General features: G+C 37.0%; 2 protein-coding genes across 4 annotated transcripts in view; one reads left to right on the top strand and one right to left on the bottom strand.

Moving 5' to 3' along the window:
• The window catches only part of LOC145214100 (uncharacterized), a 12,246-nt gene extending 8,484 nt beyond the window's left edge, over window positions 1-3,762 (top strand). For all 3 annotated transcript variants that reach the window (XM_080082563.1, XM_080082564.1, XM_080082562.1), the window contains 4 exons: window positions 264-302; window positions 413-464; window positions 2,435-2,557; window positions 3,244-3,762. In XM_080082563.1, coding sequence (XP_079938689.1) covers window positions 264-302; window positions 413-464; window positions 2,435-2,557; window positions 3,244-3,448 — 419 coding nt within the window. In that variant the 3' untranslated portion in view covers window positions 3,449-3,762. The remainder of the gene's footprint in view (window positions 1-263; window positions 303-412; window positions 465-2,434; window positions 2,558-3,243) is intronic.
• LOC145214096 (E3 ubiquitin-protein ligase UBR2-like) lies at window positions 3,094-27,276 on the bottom strand. The gene is made up of 34 exons (XM_080082558.1): window positions 26,953-27,276; window positions 26,644-26,757; window positions 26,298-26,376; window positions 25,848-25,952; window positions 24,711-24,850; window positions 24,174-24,312; window positions 23,068-23,130; window positions 22,436-22,571; window positions 22,123-22,227; window positions 21,474-21,661; window positions 20,548-20,729; window positions 18,580-18,679; window positions 17,979-18,107; window positions 16,908-17,399; window positions 16,424-16,600; window positions 16,068-16,150; window positions 15,725-15,852; window positions 15,081-15,241; window positions 13,548-13,644; window positions 13,008-13,165; window positions 12,355-12,551; window positions 11,162-11,391; window positions 10,205-10,364; window positions 9,122-9,461; window positions 8,316-8,522; window positions 7,728-7,916; window positions 7,364-7,450; window positions 7,153-7,244; window positions 6,627-6,791; window positions 5,828-5,941; window positions 5,532-5,640; window positions 5,136-5,230; window positions 4,968-5,066; window positions 3,094-3,631 (listed from the first exon to the last, which is right to left on the bottom strand). Exons 1-34 carry the CDS (start codon window positions 27,114-27,116, stop codon window positions 3,490-3,492), a joined length of 5,166 nt encoding a protein of 1,721 aa, XP_079938684.1. The 5' UTR covers window positions 27,117-27,276; the 3' UTR covers window positions 3,094-3,489.

Raw genomic sequence — 27,276 nt, 5'->3', positions numbered from 1 at the left:
AAATTGGACTCACCTACTGCATCAAAGACCGTCTTTTTATGTTTCATTTTTTCCTGCAATGGCATTGCATATAAAAATTGTAAACTCTTGCATTCTGATTTCTAAACTGTAGTCTATCAATGGTAGAAAAGCTATTTTATCAGAGTTTTGATCCACAAATTGTCTCATTATCATTTTTCAATTAGTTAGTAGGGCAATGTGTTTTTAGCCTTACTTTAAAAAACCATGGCAAAATATGAAGCCAATTAAACATATTCTTTTAGCAAACTCGTTTGGTGGCCTTGGTGATTTGAGCAATAGCAGTAAGTATTAATATGAATTGTTTTGTATGTTTTGATAAATAACATGACAATGTAATCAATGTTGGCCAAAATTTAAACCAAACACAAAAAACACCTTGTTCACTTTTCAGGTTGGAAAAATGCTCATACCCCCTCCATTTTCAAGAAACACACAGAACAAGTGTAAGTAACATATATGTGGGTGAAAAACTGCAGTACCAAAGTTTGGCTCTTGGTTTTAAATTGCATATGACAATAGTATAAAACAGGGGTGGGCAAACTACGGCCCGCGGGCCGCATGCGGCCCGGCAAACGAGTTCATGCGGCCCGCCAAATGTTAGTAAATTTTAAAGAGAAAGTTTCCGAGTAACGCTGAATAGTATTATGAGCACGGGCGTAGAGTTTTAAAAATACTGCGACTTGCCGATACCTATTCCATGTCCAGTATCTGCACCCGTACCATACTTTGGAACTAAACACAGATACTTTTTACGTGCTTTAGCCTGTTGTTGTTGCCACGTTATAATGCAAATCGTCACTTGACACAATTTCTTCGTTCGATAGAAGTAAATAAAAGTAAAAGCGATTCACGTTTTCAAATACAGCCCACTTTGCACTGTTGACGCCAAAACTTTGGTCACTTTGGATCAAGTTTTAGGTCGTTGCAGTACTTTGCAAACGAACATTAAACACGGCTTAGAATCGTTAACACAGACCCGTACAACACCCAAAGATGGATATTAAAAGCGGTTCGCATTGCTTAATGTTGGCGCAAGGTATTTAACAAAAATGCCAAACAATGCAAATAAAACAGGCACCACAATCGTCACAATACAGTTTATGACGTCATAAACAGTTAGCTTCGTTTAGCTAAACTTATGCACAAGTTAGAAATTATTAATCAGAGCATTTTAGGCGACTTTAAATGGTATATGTGTGATATAAACCTAATTCTTTACATCAGTTATTTTAAAACAAAAACAAGCAAGCAACTGGCGGCTGTTGGTAAAATACTATGCGGCCCGATAAGATTACAAACTTTTGAATGCGGCCCTTGCACTGAAAAGTTTGCCCACCCCTGGTATAAAACATAGTGAATTGGATTTTAGCAAAACTGTGATTGTAACAGTATGACCATACAGCTTCTAGTTGGTTGGTATTATTGTATCATACAGTTTTGCACTTTAATCTGTGTGTCATTAGGCCATTGTATGAAATCTGAACATACTGTTGCTTTGAATATATTGACTATCTATCACTCATTAAACACAGTACACATAGTTTAGATCAGTGTGGTCCAACTTTATTTTGTTGCGGGCCATTCAAAATCGTTACCTTACTACGCGGGCCAAGGTTTAAATTTTTGCAGGAAAAACTTTTTTCCTGGGTCAAACTCTAGAGTAAATATACACCTTTTTTATCTAAAGATAAGTTTATTTTTACATGTTATAGTTATTTACTAAGTAGAAGCTGTCAAAAACATTCAGTTTCCACTATAGCGCAAAAATGTCCCTGGACAGTTTACAGAAGCAGAACCCTTTATTACATAACAATGCCTTGTCACGCGTCACAATAGGAGATTTTGCAGTATTTATTTTTGTAGTATGTGTGTCAATCCTCACATTTTGAAAACACTGAGTTATTAAAAACAAAACTTATAGTTGTCATTAAAATGTTGGGACTTTCGCGGGCCAACAAAAATATCTTGCCTGCAGTTGGACCACGCTGGTTTAGATAGTCAAACATTTTTCTAGTTGTGGGAATATTCATGCCAAGAATTTTACGTTGTAGGATTTCTAGAGTCTGTATTTGGGCAGTTAAGCAACCGGGTTCTAACATTAAAACACTAATTATGTATACTTGAACAATTCATTTCCCATTAAAACTTGAACCATCAATGAGTTTTCAAAAATACACACTTATCAAATAAGCTGCAGACATTACACACTGTTTCGACATATGAGGCCTCATTAGTTCAGCTGGCAACAAGACATTGCTTGTACACTAGTTATAGTTTAAAACAGTGTGCACTGTCTGCATCTACTTATTATTGTATCGGTCCATTTCTTTAATATCAATCTTTACGAAAAATTCCAATGTGTTCTCAGTGATGTTTTGTTACTTTTAACGTTTTTTTTTCACTTTTTCAACAGAGCACCAGGTCAACGTGTCAAACCAGAGGCTTCGACTTTACTGACGCGTCCGCCTCACGAAAGCCCGCAAATCATGACCGAACTTACACGACCTCCTCCACATATTCTACCACCCCCTTCCAGGTCGGCATTTCAATTTGCTGACATCAGCATATATTCATGTACACGCAACGTAATATCTCAAGGTCTTATGAACAAAGCGGTTGACTGGGCAACATTCTGTTGTGTAATGTGAAAATAAATATGCAAATTGGCCAAGTTGAACACTACTCGAATACTTAGGACAAATCATTGCCTGTTTTTGATGCTTGGTAGTGGGTAAACATAGTTTAAGCGCATAACTGGAACATTTCGCCATTCTTTATACTTACCTCGTCGATAGGCAATGTAAGGAACACTCAAATTTTCAATACTTACGAAATGTATTGTAATATATGAGTCGTTATATTACACCAAGCATCCGGAACCTTTTACGGCCAAACAATACAGGTGGTCCCATTTGTACAATAATTTTGTGTTTCGCAAAATAGTTTCACACCTTGTCCAGAACGGCAAACTATAACATTTTGATTTTTTAGGGCACTATGCCTGGGAATCTGATTACATCACATACGTGTGTATATTAGAATGTTTACATTTTTACAGAACAAAACAAAAAATACACGCTTGTCTTGTATTTGAACTGAAAACTTTGCGAAAGAAAAGTGGTAAGCGCTAGAGCACGTGAAAAACCAGGCAAAATTTTTCCACACAAATATCTGGGATTGCTGAAACAAAATAGGACTGACCCAATTTTTTCTTTGCTTCAGGTACGATTACTATCCGCCACACGAGGCCGCCCTTCTGCCCCCCAACATGATGCTTCCCTATCAGCTCGCTCCAAACCCAGCCGGGGGTCAGTACTTTTCGCATCATCCACCCCAGGGACACCCCCTTTACCCCCCTATTTACCCCGCAGCAATGAGCTACGGAATCCCGCTGCCTCCCCAACACTATATGCGCCCACCACACTAATAAAGGGGGCAATTTAGGGGGTCGGGGGTCTCGTTGTGGGGTCAAAGGTGGTCCCAGTTAACGTTCATCCAGTTCCGGTTGCCCTCCATGGCCCAGACGATGTCCTCCGGAATCGAGTGTTCGAACCAAACCAGGTGCAAGTCGCGAAGACGTTCAGGGTCCAACATCAAGGGGTTTCCCCGTCTGTAAAAGGGAGACACGTGAGAGAAAAAAGCCGAAATTGGCCACATGCGACCCATGGAAACGAAGCAGATTTTTGGACCAAAGTGATGGGTTTATTCACAAACAAACAAACAAGCGATTGCAGCGGCTCACCGCCTCAAGCGTGCTCGTTAACCCGCTTCGAGCCTCCATGCAAACAGGCCGAATGAAATTACTGCGAGCTTCGCAAAGATCAGTGTTACTCCTAAAACAGCGCACCAATGAACGCAGAAAACCTGAATCAGCTTTTGTTTCTTTGAAAATCAGTCTCGAATTGATTATTTCTTTATTTTAACCCCGACAGTCAACCTAATGCGCTAATTTATTTGTTTTTTTGTTTTTATTTTTTGTCTTTTTACAATCGTGCGATTTCTGAACGACATTCGACCGCTTGGCCTCTTACATTGTTTTGAATTGTTTTTTCCAGCAACGCGCTGTTATTGAAAAGTGTTTTAATTTTCTTTTTGCCATCTGCCGCTATCTCCACCTGGGGAAACCACCGTGGTTTAATCCGCGTTTTTTAATCTTTGTATTTTCCCGTTTTGTTTTTTTGCTTCTACTCTTTGACTCTCTTGCTCCGAGAGACCTTACGTCGCCTGTACGTCATTAAAACGTATTTCATCTTTACGTAAGCGATGATGTCACCATCTACGACGACAAGATTGTTCATTTTTAGCAATAGCCCAAACACCACTGGTACTGTGCAAAAGACTTGCGAACCAGAGTTTTTAAGTAGGGCCGGGTTCGAGGTTAAATTTTAAAATTTAAATGAACAGACAGGCTTCTCGATTCGGGCCTGATTTTACACTCGGCATCGATGCCGTATTGCCACCAACTTTCGGGCATTATTCGGGCTTTTGTTTCAGACAAAAATCGGTTTCTGGCCCCAATTTCAGACCCGCTTACAACTATGTTGCGAATGCTTGGCAAAAGACTGATTTTTCAACCATTTTTTTCCAAAGTTAACCAAGCCCGGTTTAATTGCAGTTGATCGAATGGTCCGAGGCGCCTAATCAATACACAGACCAAAAATCTGACCGGGATTCGTCTTTTAAGCCTTCTGGGTTCGAACCCATTGAAACAAAATCATTACTATTCCTAGGGATGAACCAAAAGCAGTAATTTTTGTCCTTGGGTACCCTTTCGAACACTAGTTTCGTATGTTAGCAGGACATGAATATGCAAATTTAATGCTCGGGTCAGTTCGTGCAACTGCTCGGCCGAGCACTACGCATTAAAAACAACGATGCTTGGTACTGAGTACTCGGGTTCTGGATCGCCCCCGGCCAATCCCTACTATTCCACACAGCAATCTTACCTTAGTCCTTGGTCCGTCTCTCCGTATTCATCTAGGTAGGGAGCAGGTCTATACGTTCCTCTAGAATCGTTTAATAGCACCACTGTACTTTCGCGCACCCTGTAACGGTATTATAACGTCAAAACTTGAAGTTGACTGACAAGCCACGCCCACAAGCCACACCCTCACCTTAAGAAAAGTCCGTAACCGAAGTTGCATTTGTGGGCGTGGTAGGTACACGCCCCCACGCTTCGACCGTTCCATGTCTGCTGGCAACAGTAACTCTGTGTAAAACAGCAGTGATGAAAAAATTGTTTTGTTATTTGCAAAAAGTATGACGTCATAAAACTCTGACGTCAGCAACGTTGTCCTACAATAGAAGACTCAATCTTTTTTTTTCGGGGTAAAGTTTATGGATGGCAGATTTATACAGAAAAGTAAATGAGTCAAATATGACGTCACACGTTTTTCACGTCGCAAGAATGGCGTAATATTTAAAATTTGCAAAATTAGACCCTACGGCAAGAGTTAAGATACAGTGGTTACAGATTAGAATATCAGGTGAAGTCCCGTGCGGTGGTTTACCTGTGAGCAGAGCACCTCTCCACATATAAGACACATGGTGGGGTTGACCGAATCGTCGTCACTACGGAACCGAGGACACACGAAGTTTGCACCCTTCGCTATGACGTCACTGAAATGACAGAAGACGGAGTTGGGCATTTTTAACCAGTTTTCGTGTTCAAAGCGTTTATATGTTTTTCAATTTCTGCATGAAAATTTACAGTACTCCAGGCCAAAGTATGAGTTATACACTACAATGCACAAGGCATAGGCTAGAAAACAAGAGCATGTAGAAGAACTAAGGAAAAAAATGTTACCTGTAGTCTGTATCAAGCTCCACGAGTTTCTTAACTTGCGCCAAACGAGGGTAAAGTTGATTATTTGTGATCGCTTCCTTACAACGCTGCGCCACGTCAGGGTGGGAACACCAGCTGTAACAAGCAAGAGGTGGATTTCATCAGCAATATTTGTTAAATATCCAAATAAACTGAATTTTTAGGCTTGCTTACACATACAGATGATGCTGATAGGGCGAAGTATGTACATTTTAAAATCTTAAGGACGAATGACTTAAAGTTTTCTCATGAACTTAATCTGCTGACAGGTTTATAACAAGCCAGGAGTCGGGTGAAACCAGATTCGGTTAACCCAGGTCTTCGCCTAATTTAGACAAACTCGAGGTACAAATGATTTGTGATGTGGTAAGGCTTTAACTCAGTGGTTCTCAAACTTTTTTATTGTCGGGGCCAAATGGTATTTTTTAAGTGTGTAGGGAGCCGCAAAAAAACAAAACCTTGAGCAAATCGCTGAAGATTATTACTTTGAAAGCTAAAATAGCAATGTTTGGTGGTTTTCTGAGGTCTGGTGCGAGCCGCAGAATAAGTAGTTGGGAGCCGCATGCGGCCCCAAAAACCGAGTTTGAGAACCACTGGTGTAACTAATTTACATCGGTTTATCCGCATGTTTACTTTTTTTAGCATAGGTTTAAGGTTTACTGTACTAACAAAATTACACCAGCAAGCCAGTGGAAAACAAAGTGGGTCCCGTAACCATGGATACCTACAGACGCAATGCAAAAAAAACTCCAACAACTTGAACATTTACATAATCACCAACCGTTGTACAAGGGGATCAAGACTGCATGAACCAGAAGCATCGAAAAATTCGACAGTGTTTTGGGGCAATTCAAGATACGACAACATTGTGTTGAAATCGTCCTGTTGCTCCAGAGATACTGGAACCGGTTTCGTTGTTGTGTAGCGGGTAAAAAGTACACATGCCCTGAAAGTAATAGTTGTCAGTGTAAGAACTTACGTTGTAGTTAAAAGGCAGCAAAAAGCGATGGTGCTTAAAATGAGCAATTGTCATTCCAACACACGACCTAGAAATTAGTAAGTTCGTTTTTTAGAAAATAAATATTTGAAACCAACTAAAAAAAGCAAAAAATCTAACGCTTAAAATTGAGCATTTTAATTTTACCTGTCATAATGACTAAGCGAGGTCATGTCAAAAAATGCGACAAAACTGAAGTTTTTATTAAAAATTGAGAAACTTGAGAAAGAGCAATGTTTCTGATTCCAACATACGACCTGACTTTCAGGTCTAATGTCATTGCATTAATGTTCGCATCGGTTATAATTACCTTATAAAGGGTTGCAAGGAAGCAATGATCATTTGTTCGAGTTTCTGGTGACAGACTTTATGGCAAGCTGGCAAGTTTGCGTAAGATCTCACCTAAAAAAAGGTCGACGCATAAAAATTACCTTAAACCTCTAATCTAAGCTAAAGTAAATGTTAACTCAGTAGGAGAATATGGCACGTACTGTACATCACATCGATTCATGCAGGCTTACCTGATTGAAAAGCTGCGATAGGACTGAATCGTTGTAGTGTTCGTCCATTACTTGGTTAACGTCGGTCAATAAAATAATTTGAACAATCTGCAAAACGAAACGTTTATCTCATCTAAAAACGTCGCCAAATGTTATTGAACTTACATGTTTTTATATTCAAACAGTGTAACGTCACAAAGAAAAAGATGACGTCATAAACAAGTCTTAAGGCCGACATTAGGATTTAAACAAATTTTGACAATTCAAAATATTTTCTGACCTCACCCAAAGTTTAAGATGTCACAAATATATGACGTCACATTCATAATTACGTCACGATAGATGTATATACGATTAGTCGGTTTGAAAGTAGACTTTTGCTTACTTGTGCTAAAGCAAAGAGTTTGAGCAGATTTTTGTCGTTGACAGCTGCCCCGTAAGGGAAGTCTCCCAACGCGTGACATGCGAAGGAAAGGTGGGCGAATGTAACGAACATGTGTTTGCTCAGCAGTGGGGTGGAGTGTTTGCCGAGGAGAATTTTAAACATATCTTCCCGTGATTTCTGGAATTGACCCTGCGAAAAAAATTAAGTTGAATATAAAACAAATAAAAGTATTCGCAGCTGAATGAAGTGCCGTCTTATTTATTTCAAAACGTAATTTACGAAGCCAAAACCACATGAAAATCTTAGCGCTAAGGTTAAATCACAGTACGCTAGGCCCATTGTAGACGTTTTACTGAGTCAAGCCGGTTACCAAACATTCCCATGTGGCGAAGCGTATGCTGGTAATGTTTGGTGATTGGCTGATTCGGTATAACGCCTTCAATGGGCCTGGCGTACTGTGATGTATATATGAGTGAGCTGTGATCGCTGGTCTGCATGAACACTTCAGGGCTGATCCCAGTATGAATGTACGTTCATCCAAACTTGCACGGTTAAACTATTAGATAGGAGTGTAAAAAATTCCCGAACCTTGTGACGCGCTGCAAGTACAACGGATGAGCGGAGGGTGCTGGCGAGAGTTTGACTGATTCGTATCGACGGTGGCGCCATCAGGGGACGCTCGCGGTACCTGGAAACAGTCTCCACAACCTGACACGTGGTGGCAGCCGAGAGCCACAGCCAAAGACAAGGATCTTCACATTCAATTTCGCCAGCTTCACAATTCAGTTCAAAACTCTGTAGAAAATAGAATACAATTTGTCTACACTTTCCCTTAAGTTTATGCATGACTGATTTTAAAGGTGCAACAGCACGAAACTTTATTTATTCAGTCATTGTTGAACTTGCGTTATAAAAGTTTGCTTTTGTTGCCTAGTGCAGTGGTCGGCAACCGCCGGGCCGCGGCCCAGTGCCGGTCCACGAGGGGTCGTTACGGGCCGTATACTTGTTCAGGTTAAATGCTAAAAAAAATTTGCCCATGAATAAACTAATTTGTGCGTTTTTATTGCAGAATGTTTGTAGTTTTTTTTAAGGCTGGTCCGTGATTAAATTTCAGATTCAAAACCGGTCCGCAGTGCAAAAAAGGTAACCGACCCCTGCCCTAGTGCTTCAAATATTTTATCTGTTTATTATCGCTCTTGGTAATGTATTTAAATAAGAATATAATTACTCACATGTATCATATTCGTAAACACATGATTTATAAATAACAGATCCAACCAACATTGCAATTTGAAAACAAACCTTTTTATAGTTGTAAACCGCAGAAATGCTAAGTCATACCTAAAAATGCTGAGTCATACCTATACCAATATGACTTTACAAAAAAACAACACCTTATTCATCGTATTCACAATCAGTCGCATTGAATCTTCTTCCGTCTCTTCATCTAAATTCTCATCATCCAGCGTTCCCATGATAACGGTGCTTGACTGGGAGGCAGGGATAGCGTCACTTGCGTCATGCCATTCGTCATTGACGTCATCAGGCGTTGCCATATCAACGTCAAGGTGAGCCACGATTTCTTGAGGCACGTGCTCGGGCGGGTCGACCAACTCGTCCATGGTTTTCAGCCAATCAGAGAGTGACACGTCAGCGGTAGTGGGGCCAGAGTTGGAAGTTATGCTGGTAAGTTTGGCTGGTGAAATTACTGGAACTACGCAATTGCTCAAGCGTCTGTACAATAAAGTAACGGTTTGTTACAAATTAACACAGTCAGGTTATGAAATAGGCTATTGCTGCCAGGCATAATGTATACCCAAGTATTTCTCATCCAGCAGTTTTACTGTAAACATTCGACGTTTGGACGCCCTATGCATTTTGTCGCTTTATAGGAAATTTGTCCTGCAAGATATGTCATTATCCTGATGAAGGCGTCTTGTACAGGACGTCGAAACGGTTATACAGTCAGGTTATATGGGGTTGATTTCAAGCAAACTGCTACTATTAACAAAAAATAAAAGAAAAAGCCTGTATAGCGCTTTGTGATGCAAACTTTACATAGCAGAGTGTGATTAAATGCAAATCGGCGGTTTACTTTATTGAAACTTATCCACAATTATCTGTGTGAACCAATTAACCAAAGTTTCCATTTCAAATGAACATACAAAATATGTTTATTGAGCTATACATGAGTGGCGCGTCGCGTTACATTCGGGGTTTACTTATTAGATTAGGGCATTAAAAACATTTGAAATGGGTTTGGCAAGCCAACATACTAAACTATTTGAACTGGTGTGTCATCATAAACAATGGTTCTTGAGCTACTGAGTAAAAAAGGAAAATAAATCTTTCAATTTGTTTGCAGGTTTTGTGCGTAAATTTCTCATGCGAATTTACATTATTTTCTTATGCGTATTGACAATGACACGATCTAGCGCCGTTGTTTTTGCAAAGTCACCATGACTCAGCGAATTTACCGGCACATCGGGCAGAGGTATTCGTTTCTTTCAGTGGAGAAACTCGACATGAACCTTCTCATTCGCTGAGGACGGGATTCCTCCTTCGTTCTGACCGTGAGAAAAAACTGAGACCAACACTGGAAGTGCATCACGTGACTGCATGAGCTCACGTGGACCCCTGAAACGCAACGAAGCATGACGGTTAAAAAGAGTAGTGTTGCCAGATTGGCGGTTTTCCCGCCCAATTGGGCTGGTTTTGGATTTCAAATGGCGGTATTGTGCGCTAAATGCCAGAGGACTTGCCGTATTTAATAAATACATAAATACTATTTATGAACTATTTTACGATACGATTTTACAAACAGAAAATTAGGGATGAAATTTGGCTTTTTTGTTTGTTTTTAAAGAGCCTTAGGGCGGTTTTTGGAAGTTTGGAATAGAACCATCTGGATTGACTCTGGTAATACATTTGCAAGGTAAGAGACTCTTCAAAGCATTTTGAAGACTTGAAATCTATTTCATTGTAAATGGATTAAAATTTTGTGTTGCTGGTCATCAGTCACTTTAAGAGACAGATATAAAAAACTATAACTATGCAAAAAACTATTTGTTAAATGCAAACAGTTTGTAATTCCAAATGAACAAAAATATACATAACATTACATAAGATAAACTATTTACCGTAATGAAGGTGGCCTAAATATGACATTACAACGCATACACACTTGGTTGAGTAAATCACATAACGCTTAATAATACGGTGCAGCTGGTGCGCGTTCAGCCATTACCACCAATTGTCTCCTCCACTGTTTTTGCGCTCCATAACGTTTAAACGTTGTGCACCTATTTCCGGCTTGGTGGTTGTTTTAGTGCAATTGCATCTCTATGTTAACCAAGCGAATAAACTTAACTCAGGCAAGTTTGTGTTACGCCTGGCATCAACAGTTCATGCAACATAGAGAAATCAAAACTTACCAGCTGGTAATGTTAAATCTGGCAGTTTGGTAAAATCCAAATCTTCTTCAGTATGTTTGGTTTGGGCAAGAACATTTGATCGTTGTACAAAGGCAGCAATGACTAAATAGTCAGAGTTTTCAGTGTCGTCCTGGCATAGAATGCACAACTTTGGTTCATCAACAAGATCTGCTTTTGATGTTTCTCGCTGTAGTGGAGGTTGAGATGTTGACGGGGTTGGATTTATGGGTCTGCAGAATCAAAACTTTATTAAGGGTGGTGCTCATAATAATAAAAATAGAGCTGTGTTTTTTATTTGCAATAAAATTAAGTTTTAAGTAACATTTTCTTTTCTGACAGAACTGGACTGTTTAGTTAATTGTTCTTGTAGAAAAAATACATGTTTTTTCAGTTTTGTACATCTGTAAAAAAAATTTGAACAAAATTTTCCAGTTTAAACAATATTTTGTTGTTGCAATTTTATCCGCGGTGGGCGGGCAACACCTGAATGCATTATGCTCACAATATGTCCACTATCAAGCTGCCTGCTTTGTTGCAAATCCGTTGAATCTATTTTATTTTACTTTTTCGACCTAGGCAGTTGGTGACTTTAATTTAGTTCAACCCATCGGAAACCACTAGAACCTACAACCTTTGATTAGAACCTACAACCTTTGCGGTTGCGCTAACCACTCTAACACTGGGTTCCCGCGCAATTTTCGTGAATAAATTCCATGACTTTTCCAAAACTTTTCAAGAAAAACCCTTCCCAAATTTTCATAACCTTAACCGAAAAAAATCGAGCAATTCCCTAGATACAAAAAAAGACTTTGGTATATGTAGCCAATTTACCATACTTGCAACGAATATACAAATGTTACGTAATTTTGAAATTTGAAAATTTTGAAAATCTCTATCAGACATTTTCAGGTTAAAACAGGCGCCAAATTTCATACTTTTTCAAGGACTTTTGCAAAAGTTGGCTTTTTTCAAAACCTTTTCAGGCCTTAACAACACAAATTTAAATTCCATAACCTTTCCAGGTTTTCCATACCTGCGGGAACCCTGCCAACATGTTGGCAACATTTGTGAGTGAAAAAAATACTTTTGAGCACCGATTTGTATTATCCCTTCTAGGGCCTTTATTTTGTTACAGTTCTGTCAGGCACACCCTGCTCTTACACACAGTAGTTTTTATTTTCTTAAACTCTTACCCATCAACAGATGATCCCTGCGTTTCTTGTGTCTGTTGACTTGAACTTTGGCTCATTTCAGTATCCTCTACAGAAGGGGCAGCCTGCGCCAAATTTGGAGACACATTAATGAAATTTTTCTGTTGTATACTCATCTGTGAAATTAACAACTGCCGACGCTGTGCTGCTTGCTCCTTTCTTTTCTGTTTCTCACTTTCCTAAGATAAAAAAATACAAAAATAGTTACCAACATTAGGCACTGCTAAAAAAAATTGCCACCTATTTGGCTTTTTCAAAGACCATATTCTCACAAGTAGACGTGTACGTCCATCTGCTAGACCAGTGGTTCACAACTGGAAGGAATTTTAAAACTTGATGGGTGGAATTTACTTAGATTTGTACATGTGTTTTGTAAATTGACACTTAAGGGAATGTTGTCTATTGGGGAGGGGAGGGGGGGGGGGTATAAAAGTTGAGAACCACTACAATATGTTGTTACTTTGTTAAACAATCACCCGACGTTCTCATTTTAAACCACGTTAAAGTTTTTTTACCATTGAAAAGGTACAATTTAGGCTCTTTACTACAAACAAAATATCGTTTATCGAACTACTCACTACCGATAATCAGTATTGGCCTTAAAAAAAAATATTGGCCGATCTCAAGTTTCTGACCTCATCTCTGAACAGTAAAAATCGGAAATCCTCGCATTCCAATCCTTGTCTTCGCTTCTGTACTTCATCTACTCCATTATGAATCCATTTGATATTATCTTTATGTAGGCTTGCTGCTGGGAAACTCGACAAACGTGACAGACAGTCCAATAAACCACCTGAAAATTAATAAAATACAGTTACAATTGATGACTGATCATGAATGTAGGCCAATAGGGTTTAAAGTAAATTTGTTGGTGTCTGTTTTTGTATTGGCTGTTTCTAGTGACTTTCTGTGGGAAATCTATTGCCAGTAAGTGTGATGGTTCAAAAAAGTTTACCATTAAGGCAGGGGCGGGCAACATATGGCCCTTTGCTTACTACGTCAAATTATAGTTGTAACAAACAGAGTAACCAAAAAACGATTGTATAATCTTCCAAGCACAAGCAGAACTAACCACTTGAAACTAGAATTAAAAAAGATTTGATCAACTCCGTAACAATCATAACATATAACACAAAGCAATATGCAAGTTTTATATTCTATTCTACACAACTTACATTTATCAGCTTTTTCACAGAACTGAAACTGACTTGTTTGGTCATGCATAACCCTTTCTCTTTCCTCCAAAATAGCAAAACCACAAAGATATAAAATCTGAAATGAAACCAGCATTATAACTAGAAGGGTGGCTTAGCACATATTGCCCTTGCACATACACTATGATCTATTTTAAAACATAAATATATTTCCTATGCTTATTTTGTATTGGGTCCCATATTAGCCATTGTCTTTTATAACCTTGGTTGTAAAGTTGTAGATAATCCATTTCAATAGATAACAATGAGTAAGTTTGGTATTGTGAAGACAAACACAGTGATTGGTACTGTGCATATTTAAATATGCTATATGGAGTAAAAACTATTTAAATTAAAACACTCATTTTAGGGGGCTAGTATAATAACTAATGGAGGTTCAACACACACAAACTTAAAAGTAGGAAACCACAATGACTCAATTACTAGTACTGCAAAATTTCAGGCCAATCTGCCAACATTTACAATTTCAACCACTAGAGGTGTTTTGAGCAACAACCGTTAATGTTTCTAACGTCAAAGGGCTGTTAACAACCCCCGAACTGCAATGGCGCAATAACGATAATTGGCATACTTTACAAGCTATCTAAATTTTAGCCAATTCTGACATTGTTTACAAACTCACCCCTTTTAGGGGGCTAGCAGGGTAAATACTAGGGTTATCCAGACAAACAAAGTGGGATGCACATCTACATAACTATATCTACCATCTGTATAAGTTTCAGCCACATCCATCAAGCATTTGATGGCAAACGAGTCAGACAAACTTCGGGGAAAAAACTATTTTAGGGGCTAGCGGGGTAAACACTGAGGTTACCAACAAAAACAAAGTGGGATGTACATCTACATAACTACATCTACCATCTGTGAAAATTTCAGCCGAATTCATCAAACATTTGATAGAAAAACGAATCGGACAGACTTCGGGGGGAAAATACCCATTTTAGTGGGCTAGCGGGGTAAACACTGGGGTTATCAACAAAAACAAAGTGGGATGCACATCTACATAACTACATCTACCATCTGTATAAGTTTCAGCCACATCCATCAAGCATTTGATGGCAAAACGAGTCAGACAAACTTCGGGGAAAAAAACATTTTAGGGGGCTAGCGGGGTAAATACTGGGGTTATCAACAAAAACAAAGTGGGATGTACATATACATAACTACATCTACCATCTGTGCAAATTTCATCCAAATCCATCAAGGATTTGATGGAAAAACGAGTCGGACAAACTTTGGGGAGAAGAAAAAGAAACAAAAAAAAAGAAACAAAAACAAAAACATTTTGAGTAAAATCAATATGTGTCCCCTTCAGGGAAGGGGACCCATAATTACATTATAAAGTTGTAAAAAAATTGTAGGCATTTGCACGATAAACAAAGTGTAAAAGTCATTTTGTTTGTAAAAGTTGCAACTTAATTGCAATCATCCACCCAAAAGAATGCACTTTCACATGAAATATAAAATGTTTTAATAGCACAAAAGAATGGGTACCTTTTCGAAAAGTTTATCAGACCATCTCAAGGGAGATGAGGATTCATCTAACAACTTTTCAAGTGTGTCCTTGATAAAATGGATGAGAGATGCGGAGTGGAGGAGATCGGGAACGTTTGTAAACAGACGAGTAAATTGGGGAGACAAGTTTGGAGTAAAAACTGCAAAAACAGAATTTTCGTTTACAACTAAGCAAGTCCAGCCAATGTGACATTTGTAATTTAATTATATGGGGGACAATTTACTATCTAGGTGCATTGTGACATCACAAACATTCCTAATTCCATGTTAGTTATGTGGCTTTCCAAGTTGCCTTATGTCACCAGTAGTGTATTAACCTGTACAGGTCCCAGAAATCCACATATTTCCATCTAACGCTATTAAAAAGTGTATCTTTGTTCTTGGATACCCTTTCGAACACTAGTTTTGTATGATTTTAGGGCATGAATGTGCAAATTTAATGTTCGGGTCAGTTTGTGAAACTACACAGCTGAGCACCGAGCGTCAAAAACAGTGATACTCGGGCTCTGGCTCAGCCCGGCCCATCCCTAGTTCTCCAGTACTGGTAAAGCGTAAAAATAGATTTTACCTCAAACACATGCACAGAAAGGTTGTGTACAAAACTTTATCTTATGCTGTCTTACTACAAGTTTGGTTGAGTGACTTCTTTCTTCGGATCACTTCATTCTGTGCATTGGTTTGGTGCGATGCAGTGGAAAAATGGTAGAAACACGGAGATACCTGATCCAAGCATGAATCCTTTAACTCATATCTGGAAGCAAAGCAAACAATGCAAATATTACTGTTTTACATTGTTGCTGTACGGTTTAATATTGATTGACACAAAACTAGCGTCCTCGTTAAAATATATTCACAAGAAAAAGTAGACGAGGGGTTTTATTCTATTTCGTTTTGTAGTGGTGTGCTTTTCAAGATTTGGATTTTGTATCTGAGTTTGAACCAGTTGGGTTATGTTTTTTTTTTTACCTTGCAACAGAGGTGGCTGTCGTTGCGTTTTTGTAATCTGCAACTTCTTCCAGAATGGATTCCCAGCCTGGTGTTTCACTTACCTAAATTTAAATAACAACAAAATGGTGCAAGCAGCAAGGCTATGTCATTTTTTAGTTAAATACATTTTCAAACCACATATCATAGGTTATATGTTACGTAAAGGACATACAATAAATCCAACAGCATTAAATTATATGTTGAGAAGTTACATAAATTGATTTCAGTGTTTGCACTGTGCTACATATATTACCCAAACCTCATTTAACAGCCATGCGATTAAGCAGTCACCACATAAACATTGTTATTTAATACGTATATTCATATAAATATACCTCATCAGGAAGATGTTTGCTGATCTTGGAGTGAGGACGTGGGCCGCTCGCAAGTATATGAATTAGTTCCCTCTTAGCAATATCGTGCATTGTAACTTGGCCAACCCCTTCAGTGCAACGTTCAACACAGATGTAGATAAGCAGAGAGACAAATTCGTTGTATATCGATGTCAAATACTAGAAATATTGAAAGAATAATTAATTTGATGATAATACTACCTTTTAAGGGCATAAAGTAAAAAACTTCAATGCCAGTATGACGTTTTGTCATATTTGTCAGATAACTTAGCATTAAAGATATTAATACACATGTTGATGCCAGTTAAGTTTCCTTTACAACAAAAGCACAAGAAATACAAATAAAATTTAAAAAACTGCACTAAAATTAAAAACAGCTTTTGTTGGCCCACAGCCTATTGCTCAGTTTTGCTACCATTTTTTGATGGTAAACCTGTTATAAAAACAACTTTTTTCAATAACTTACCTCAGCAATTTTCTGTGGTTCATTTAGTTTCATGCGAGTGTGCAAAAGAACAAAGAACTCATTTGGATCAGCCTGAGCTGCGCAGAGTTGTAACATCTGAAGGTCACGATCGAAAGCTTCAGCCCTGCAGTTATTGTCACGACAGTAATACACTTGATTGGCAAGAGAAAGACCATTACGTCGCCATGCACCAGCAGTTGTTTGACTACAAAGACACACTGATTGGAACATGTGCTCGGCCAGCTTTAGTACATCCATATTGGTTTCTGTGTCTTTTAAACTAAGACCAAGTTTTCCGAACTGGACCAAAAGCCCTGCAGTCAGTCGTGTTAATGGGACATGCACTGACACTGGTTTGGAAAGAATGTCAAAGTCAGTGAATGTGTAATCTTTGCCATTGTATGTGACCGTAGTTGTAGGGTTTCTTTGAGCTTCCAGGCACTTTTTTAGCTGACCAACGGCTACTTGCAAACATCCAACCAAAACTTCTTTCTGTAAAAAGACAAGGCTTGTTGCAATTTCATAGGCAACACAAAAACAAGGAAATGCTTTAGGTTTCGGTTGTTTTGTACAAATGTACTATTATAGTAGTCTTTTACAGCAACTAACTATATGACAAAAAGGATGAGGCGACAACCAAGATTGCAGAGTTTTGAGAAGGTTTGAAAGTAGTCAAATTTTTTTGACAAACTGTGATCCCCACGTTTCAATATCTAGTCTTTCTTATACAAGCAGCGAAAAGCTTAAACTTGACTTGTGACAGGCCTAAATGGGTTAAAGTGATCTTTGAAAACAGCAAATAAAAAACTGAGGTGTATTGGAAAGTTGTTTTTGATTTTTTTTACTCTATAAACTGTAACCTTAAGGAATTTGGAAAAAAGCTACGAGGTGGAGTCAACAGTCAGACCTTATATCATTTGACTTAACACACTTGGCTGCTACCATCAAAGATTACCTCAACGACATAAAACTCCAAAACAGTAAAACATTAGAAAAACAGCACATCTGAGATTAGTAACATTAGTTGGTCATTATATGCAACACATACAACATATAAAACATCCAGCGTACCCTTATAGAGCACCAGACATAAAGAGGTTTCATTATTGGAATAAAACGCATAAGCAAAGTTATTCCAGTCTCCCATTCTGGTTCGTGTTCAACGTGTCTGTCCCTCTTATATACCACAGCATCCATGCCCTGAAATTATTTCTTGTTTTTAAAAGATAAAGCTTGCAGAAATATCTCTAAGTCTAAGTATTTGTGTAGGTAGATTAAGGGGATAGGGCCTTTGTAACTTTTTGCTATGAGGAAAACAAAACTAAATTGGTCAAAAATGCTGCATTTCTGAACAACAGTACTCAAATTTATGACATTATAAATGATTATTATGGTTCAATTGATAAACAAATACCAGCATGAAAAACGTCAAAATTATCACAAACATTACAAAATGTTTTATCCGTTGTAATTACAGTGATAAAAATGAGACTTATATGAGTCACTTTGCATTGTTAATGTCAAAAAGCAGCATTGGTGACATAACTTTATAGAGCAAACAGTTTCATGAATAATAATATTTTAACAAGCTTAAAACACATTAATTTAAACATAGTTTTTGATGCTATGAGTTTTTTGGGTACTTGATTGCATTTTAAAATTAAATATTTACCTCTATTGCTGATAGAAAAGCAACAAACGTTTTAAAGAATGTTTTGAACTTGTCATGTAAGTTAGAGTCCCAGTCTGTTGGTACATTGGACAGAACATATCTAAAAAAAGAAAGAAAAAAACTAGAAGGGTGGCTTAGCACATATTGCCATTGCACATATACTATAACCTATTTCGTAATGGGTCCCATATCAGCCACTGTATTTTATACCTTTAGTTGTTTCTGCAAGCAGAAACTCATGGGTCCCCCACACATGCAAAAAGTTGTAAATAGTGCATTTTTTGAAATAACTATAATAAATTTTGGTGCTATGAGTTTAAACAGGACGAAAAAAAGTCGGCAGAAATAATCATGCTGTGTGAGATAGAAACTACACAAGTCACATTTAATTCATCAATTGTTTGCAAAATTTACCTATTTTAAGGATTAGTGGGTCTTACAGGGTAAAACACATCAATGAATAATGTACTCAAAACTGTCCAACTTCCATATAGTTCTGACATTGTTTAAAAGTTCACCCATTTTAGGGGGCTAGTGAGGTACATATTGGGGCTACAGGGTGAAACAAAATAATCAACAGCTAATTATGGCAAAATGAACAAACTGTCCAAATTTCATCCAATTCCTGCATTGTTTCACAAATTTACCCATTTTAGGGGACTAGTAGGGTAAATATTGGGGTCACAGGGTGAAACATAACTATCGTCAGCATATTATAGCAAAATGAACAAACTGTCCAAATTTCATTCAATTCGGACATTGTTTAAAATTTCACCCATTTTAGGGGGCTAACGGGGTAAACACAACAATTGACACCTAAAAATGACAAATTCCACAAGCTGTCCAAATTTCACTTAATTCTGACACCGTTTAAAAAACTTACCCATTTTAGGGGGTTAGAGGGGTAACTGATGGGTTTTAACACCCAAAAGTACAAAATATGAAACCACAATGAACTAATCGACAGTCATGTAAAATTTTATCCAAATCGGACAATGTTTAAAATTCTGACCACTAGGGGTGTTATTAGCAACATTCCTTAACGCTTCTGACGTCATAAGGCTGTTAATACCCCCTCTGACCGGCATGTCCAAAATGCCCACCAAGTAATGCACAAACACATGTACCATATGTTCTGTTGCCTATACTATACCGTTACACCACAGAAATCTTTCGTTTGTGGTGCGCAGCAACATACAAAAACGTTTCACATTTTGGGGTCTAGCGGGGTAAATACTGGGGTTATTAAGTCAAACGAAGCAGATGGCACATCTACATAACTATATCTACCATCTGTGAAAGTTTCATCCAAATCCACCAAAGATTTCATGCCAAAAGTGCATGGACAAACTTCGGCGGAAAAAAGAAAAAAAAAAGAAAAAAAAGAAGAAAAAAACAAGAAAAAAACAGAGTGAAATCAAGATGTGTCCCCTTCAGGGAAGGGTACCCATAATTAATGTGCTGAATGTTAGGTTGGCAATAAGTCATTCATCAATATACATTTAAGATTGTTTTGGTTTTCAAAGCACAAAAAATTGTGAGCGACTGTTTTTGCACTTTTTATCGCTGATGATAGTATAAGCATTGCAAAAATGATAGAATGTGTCATGTCTATTTGGGGATCATTCTCATTAATTTAACATTTTTCCAATTTTAGATGTCTTTGCCAATTCAAATGGATTACTACTTTGAAATTAAATTTAGCATGGATTTTGGTACTTGGTTTCATTAGCCAAGCATTAAAAATACAAAATATATTTGACTTCAATCAAGTCAAGAATGATTTAGTTTTTGATACAAATGAGAAAAAATAATATCGCATTTCAACATGGCATCAATTACATATGTTTTGGCACACCATTATTAATTACATTAATGCTATGCATTCTATAATAATCAATCCTTACTCCAGTTAATGCATTGCAATAAAAACGTTCATATAAATTTAAGTGCTTAGCTGATACTCACTTGATATTGTAAAGAACATACAACATTCTTCGGAAGTGCTTTTTAACTTTCCTATTGTCAAGTTGAAACACTGGCACCGCATCAAAATCGTCCCCGCCCTCTTCCAGAGTGTTGCAGAAAGTTTTAATAATCGACTTAAGTAGTACAAGAAGTAGATCTTCTTCCACAATGAGATATCTCACCTACATAAGTGAGGTAAAAGAGTTAAAGTCAATTTTATGACATCAGTGGACCGGTTAGCATTACTGGTTACTGTCAATGGACTTTTTGTAACAGAACCCGCTGAAAAATATGACTTTTGCGATAGAACTGGCTGACAAAAAAATTCCAATCCCACCACTGGTTAGAGATAGACCATAAGAGTGTCTAATTTATATCACAGAAACATACACAGAGTAAAAAGGTCTGAGTGTAGGACTGTTTTTACTCAATATTTAGAAACACTAAGTTCACTAAATACTAGCCCAAAAGTCAGAAAATGGCCTGAGTCGTTATTGTACAATTAGTGTAGTCATGAATGCTAGGTGCAATATCCGTGTTTTGTAAACATGTCATTTTTGTTGTGAGAAGTACTACATGTCATCACGTTACTGCTTTCTCAGCTCATAATTCACCTATTATGGCAAAATTGCTTGTCACTAAATGCTTCCGTGTTTTGGCAAAGTTTCTAAACAATGAAAGTAAATGTTAAGAATGTGATCTGCAGATTTTCAAGTGCTACATATCAGAGATGCAGAAACACAGTGGTAAACATAATTCAAATACCAGGACACTTGATTCGATAACCCATGTTTTTTCAGTGTCATTGCTGTTTTCAGTGTCAACATGGAAACAAACCAGTATTGGTTTGGACAGGTAACAAAAAAATGCAAAAAAATACACCCACAAAAAAGAATTAGAACTCAAAAGATTGTAGGTTCACTTACAAGGGTTGGAACTGTAAGGACTTGAACTGAAATAGAGAGAATGGAGTCAGCATGGTCGTGGTCGTCATTGAGAAAGTCAACAACAAGTCTGTCATATGCACGGACAAATTCAACACCAAACTTCCTCTTTGATTCCATATGCAACATGACGACAGCAAGAATAAGCTGCTGATATCCACCTCTTGCACCTTGACAAATGAAAATTGAAACCATTTAGAACAAGACATAGTCAGGAAAAGCATCATCGAGCTGTTAGACATACAACAGTGAATACATATTTTATAAACATTTCCTGAATTGCGGTCATTTCATTGGCATAAAATTGCAAAACAGATCTTTGCAATCTGTGGATTATAGATTAGATCATTGTAGTCATAAAACTGCTGGAAAACATGTGCTTTTATCAGTCTCGTGAATTTTCTTCATTTTTTTACTTTTTTGACTTTACTATTTATGAACTTCAAGTTCCAAATTTATTGTTCAAAAATTTTTTGAACCCTGGTAAGCTGACTCAGATTTCAACTAAAAACAAAATGTTGTCCTACCACAATTTATTGATGTTTTTTGATGAATTAGCCCAAATTTACTGACTATGTCAACTTCATACACTTTCACATTTCATTAAACCACAAAATTTTAAAAAAATTACCTTTCCAAAGACTAGCATCTGTGAGCATACATTTGGTCACAAAACTTGTACCATCTAAAATCTTCTTTTTTAATATACATTGAGCCAAAATAAGACGAAGACCTTCTGTTAAACAGAAACAAACACAGTTGGGATGATGATAATAATAGACCAATAATTTATACATCCGCCCTAAATTATTGCAAATAAATACATTTTTTTCTCGTAACTAATTACAGAAAACTAAGCAACACATATTTTAAAATATTTCATGTCAAGATTTTCTTTAAAAATATTGGGTAAACTTTATGGTACATCAAATAGAGAAACTGACCGGATTTTTGAGCAAGTGACTCCAACCAAGACATTAGAAACAAGGCATGTTCTTGGTGAGCATAAATACTGCTATGCATCACCCTTGTCTGGAGTGGAAATGCTACACGACGATGACTGCGGACCCCAGCAGTGTCCTACAAAGTTTGTTAAATGTTTAACACACTTTTAAGTCACAAAAAACAGGATTTTGAACAAATCCTGGTTTATAAATCCAATTTGCAACTTTTTCCAAGTTTTGAACGCAACAGTAATCGAGTAAAAAGGGATTCAATGTGCAGTTTGTTTTTTAGAAATTGCAATAGTACAGACAAAAGTTGGTTAATCGCATAAATTATTTGCTTGCATAAGAATCGTAAATCACATGTAAAGCCATTTGGAAAGAAAATCGTCCAGTTGATTGCATAAAAAGCTTGGCAAAATCAGTCATGTGATTAACCAAATTTGTCTGTTTTATGTTGGATATTTCAATTTAAACACAGCAAGGCCGCTAAAAAGTGACTGCAGAATAATTTAAATGAAAGTGTAAACTATACATATCCATTTCATTGCAATGAATTTTCTTTTCCAAAATTATTACCTCTAAAAAACATATATTTTATTACAAATAAACTTGTTTCCAATCATACTTACCATGACAATAGCCTTGCAATCTTCACAACTTTTATTGTCACCCATCATAATTGCTGATCTTCCCTGCAATAACAAAAAGATTTAGAACATTTTCTATGGATCTGTTCATAAGTTTGATAGTGAACATAACAGCCCAAATATACACAAAATGTGACATGCTTCATATTTCAAATGTTTCGGCAAATGCATGTCATCATCAGTGATATGAAGGCCACATCAGTTACACCCGTTAATATACACTTGAGTCATGTGAAGGAATGATAAAAAGGTGCGAAACAAGCGTCGGATAAAAACGATAGATAAAAAGGGGTGCAGAAGCGAGGTGTAAGCCACCTGCATAAGTGCGAAGTATGGGGAACAGGTGCAGACCGACTACAACATACAATATAATTTCAAGCAAAGATTACAATAATAGGACAGCATGTCACATCAAAATACTTTATAAGTTATTTAAGTATTAAATAAGTACAGAGGAACAAGACTTAGCATCAACGTTTATGGTGTTGAATGCAAATTGATTATAGTAACATTAATCGATAGCGGTTCCTTGCTGTTCCAAGTACCTCTGTTTTTTTAAAGTCCACTACATGGTCTTTGTCGGCCTGTACTTGGAACAGCAAGGAACCGCTATTGATTAATGTTACTCAATTTGCATTCAACACCATAAACCGGAAATAAACGTTGATTCTAAGTATAACTTATTGCGTATTTTGATGTGACATACTGTCTTATTATTGTAATCTTTGCTTGTAAAAATATTGTATGTTGTAGTTGCTCTGCACCTGTTTCGTTATACGCACACATGTAGATGGCTGACACCTCACTTCTGCGCACTTTTTATTCATCATTTTCATGTGACGCTTGTTTTGCACCATTTTATGATTCATTCACATGACTCAAGTGGATATAAACAGGTGTACCTGATGAGGCCCTTTATATCACTGATGATGACATAAGCATTTGCAGAAATGTTTGAAAAATAAAGCATGTTGCTTTTTTATCTATTTGGGCCATTATTTTCACCATTCAACTTATGAACAAATCCGTAAATAGTATTCTAAAAAGTAATTTTGAAAAAATTGTTATACACATGGAATAACTTATACCTCACGATCAATTAGAGTTGCATAGTCAGATGCTACACTTGGAGAACAGCTGATCGCTTGAACAAGGGTGCTAATCACTTGGTCAAAAGTGTGAGACTCATCGTTAAAAACAACAGTCACAAATTCATCTGAGGGTTGCCTGGAAGCAAACATTATTATCTATGACAAATATTGATGTCATTTTCAAAAAAATTTACAGTGTTAAACCAGAAACAAAACCAAGGGGAAAACCCTTGGTTATAAAATCAACTTGGTAACTACCCTCTAAAATGTACAGGGGCATTCCAATTAAGGGAAGGTCACTACTGCGACTGAGGGAGATTTTGAATTTGGGATTTTTGAGGGGACTGGTTGTGTCTTAAACAAGTTCAACAAGTTTCATTAAAACACATTCCAAAAACAACACTAATGGTAAAAACTTTCAGAATCTAAAGTTTATTTATTACAACAGCTACAAAAAAAGGTTTAGTTTCACGGAGCTAGTATATGAGTAATTTTATATGTAGAAACATGTTGACAAATCATAAAAGTGCCTACTCTTGCTGTAGACTTTGTGGTAATTCGTCATGTTCACTTCGAACTGTTACCAACATGTCAACAATATAATCCAGGAGAATTTGGAATACCACCTCTGCTTTGTTTCTTAGAAGCGTTGGTAGTTTGGCTTGTGCGTCAGCCTAGAACCAAAAACAAATTGACACTAATATCCAGTGGGAGTAACATGCATTTGTTACATCATACAATGAGCTTTTGCAAACAACAGCCCAAGTTGTGGTACAAAGGAATCTACTTAATTTTTGGTGAATCGCAATTTACAGTAAACGCAAAAGTCTGGATTAGGCTAAAATCCTGATTAACAAATGTTGATTAGTTCCAGTCTTACCACATTATAAATCATTTGTACTCAAGTTTTGTCCGAATAAGGCGAAGATCTAGATTAAATCTGGTTTACAAGGGTTTACTGTACTACTTTTAATATAGACATCTAAGAAAAATCTATACAAGCTAACATAAGTACCCTAAGCATTTACATAGGCTAACATAGGGGTGGGGAACCTTTTTGTTTGTGAAGGCCACCAAACGGTTTATCAACCCTCGTTTAGGCCGCACAGACTATTTCTCAGGGCAAGGACAGTGGCATTCAAACTTTTTGACTTACAGAATGGTTGATGTGCTATTGGATTTACGGACCAAGCTAAATAAAATTCGTCACTACATTTCCACCCTCCTTACAACATTCAGGATTTTATAAACGTAGAAACTCGGTTGTTTATCAATATCAATCTAAGAGGAGCTTGTGCCATCGCAGATGAGTTTAAGACATTCGATTATGCGCAAACAATTGTTCTTTTGCAACAAAAGTAAGATTGTGGAATCTTTGTCTCTTGGCAGGTCTGGGGATAACGCTTTGTGTACCAGTACGCAAACATTTGGCTCTAGTTTGAAAACCGCTGCCCTAGAACCAATCAAATAGTAATGTGGAATAAAGGTTACAAATACATTTCTGTCTATTTTTTAGTGCCTGGTGCAGTGTGTATTATCAACATCCTAAATTGTATTCTGACATCGAAGGCAGCCTTTAGGCCGCAGGTTCCCCACCCCTGGGCTAACATATACTAGCCAAAAACAGGTTTTTCAGTTAACCATTGTGAGTTAGTGAACATGGTCCCTTACTGCTGAGTGTTCTGACATAACATCATGTTCGTTGCATGATGGAAATTTATTCCATGCTTCAACGTCTCCACAATCACAACAACCACCACCACCAGATGAATGAAGCTAAAAAATAGACCGAGATTTATTTTATCATCTACTGTTAATGTCACCATATCTAAAATATGTTACATGTATAAGTTATTGCTGCCAGGCATAACTTGATATGTTACATGTTTGGCTTTAAATCCGAAGAAAATAAAAAATAAACCAGTTGTTATCAAAAAGACGTTGAACCATATATGCTCAATATAGACAATTCAATATATGGATAAGAAATTACTCTCAATTTTTGTTGGGCAATGCAATAATACAGTAGATACAGTAGTTAATACAGTAGTTTGCCATTTGAATGACATAGTGCGATAAAGCCAAAAAACAAAGAAAAATAAGAGTCAAATAAAGACTAACCAGGTATTTGTGTTTTTTGTGCTCACTTTGTTGAAAACACTTTCTGCAGAGAACACAAGTTCGGTCGACAGCACATTCCCTAAAATAAAACATTTTAAGGATATAAAAAAGTATTTTTTTTTAATTTTATGTATTTATAAGCAGGTTTTTTTTAAGGTTTGGTTTGGGTGACCGCTAAGTAGTTTTAAGAGACCGCAAGTGTTTCATATAAATACCAAAAAATAGCCATATTTGCTTATTTGGGAAACCGCTGGAGAAATTTTAAAACACCTTAAAAAAACACTGTTTATAAGTGTCAAATTTGTACCAATGCACCGTTATAAAATAAAAAGATGTTTCATTTTACCTGCATGTATAAGTAGCCTCGCCAGTTTTGAATACATGTCCACAAAGTTGTGATGGATTGTTAAGTTGTTCTAGTTCTAATATTGCTTCTTTCGGGTCGCTATCAAATAACCACCTAAAAACAGATGAAGTTAGTATTCCCAATTTCTTCACAAAATCCCAGTAATGAGTGCATCTATTTTTACTTTGACCAACTATTTTGCTTTATTTCGAAACTTGGAGATGTCAGTCACAACTTTTCTTTTAAGGCTTTTGCTTTATACATGGATTTACAAATGTATCACAGAAATACAAAACAAAATATTTTTACCATGCAATTTTCTGCTGTATTTCTTGGCATGTCTGATCATTAAGGACTTCACCAACTTCCCATTCTCTGTAGTCCTTCAGCAAATTTGGAGTTTCTTTGACAAGTAACTTGTAGAAAGTTACCTCAAAGTCATCAAGAGGCAAACTTGGACTCAATGAAATCATTTTTAGATGGAAGGCTAACTTAAGGCAATTCCCTTGCTTTTACCAAGTTTCAATGACACTTAAGGTTTAAGGTTTGAAAGCAATAAATTATTTGGTTCTTTAAAACAGATATTCTACGACTACATATTCTGAAAGGATTTTTGTAGCCACTGTATTAATC

Source organism: Phallusia mammillata, chromosome 2, assembly GCF_965637545.1.
Source record: "Phallusia mammillata chromosome 2, kaPhaMamm4.hap1.1, whole genome shotgun sequence".
NCBI classification, from domain to species: Eukaryota; Metazoa; Chordata; class Ascidiacea; order Phlebobranchia; family Ascidiidae; genus Phallusia; species Phallusia mammillata.
Note: the sequence above shows the minus strand (reverse complement) of the source record. Positions and strands in the feature narration are given on the sequence as shown.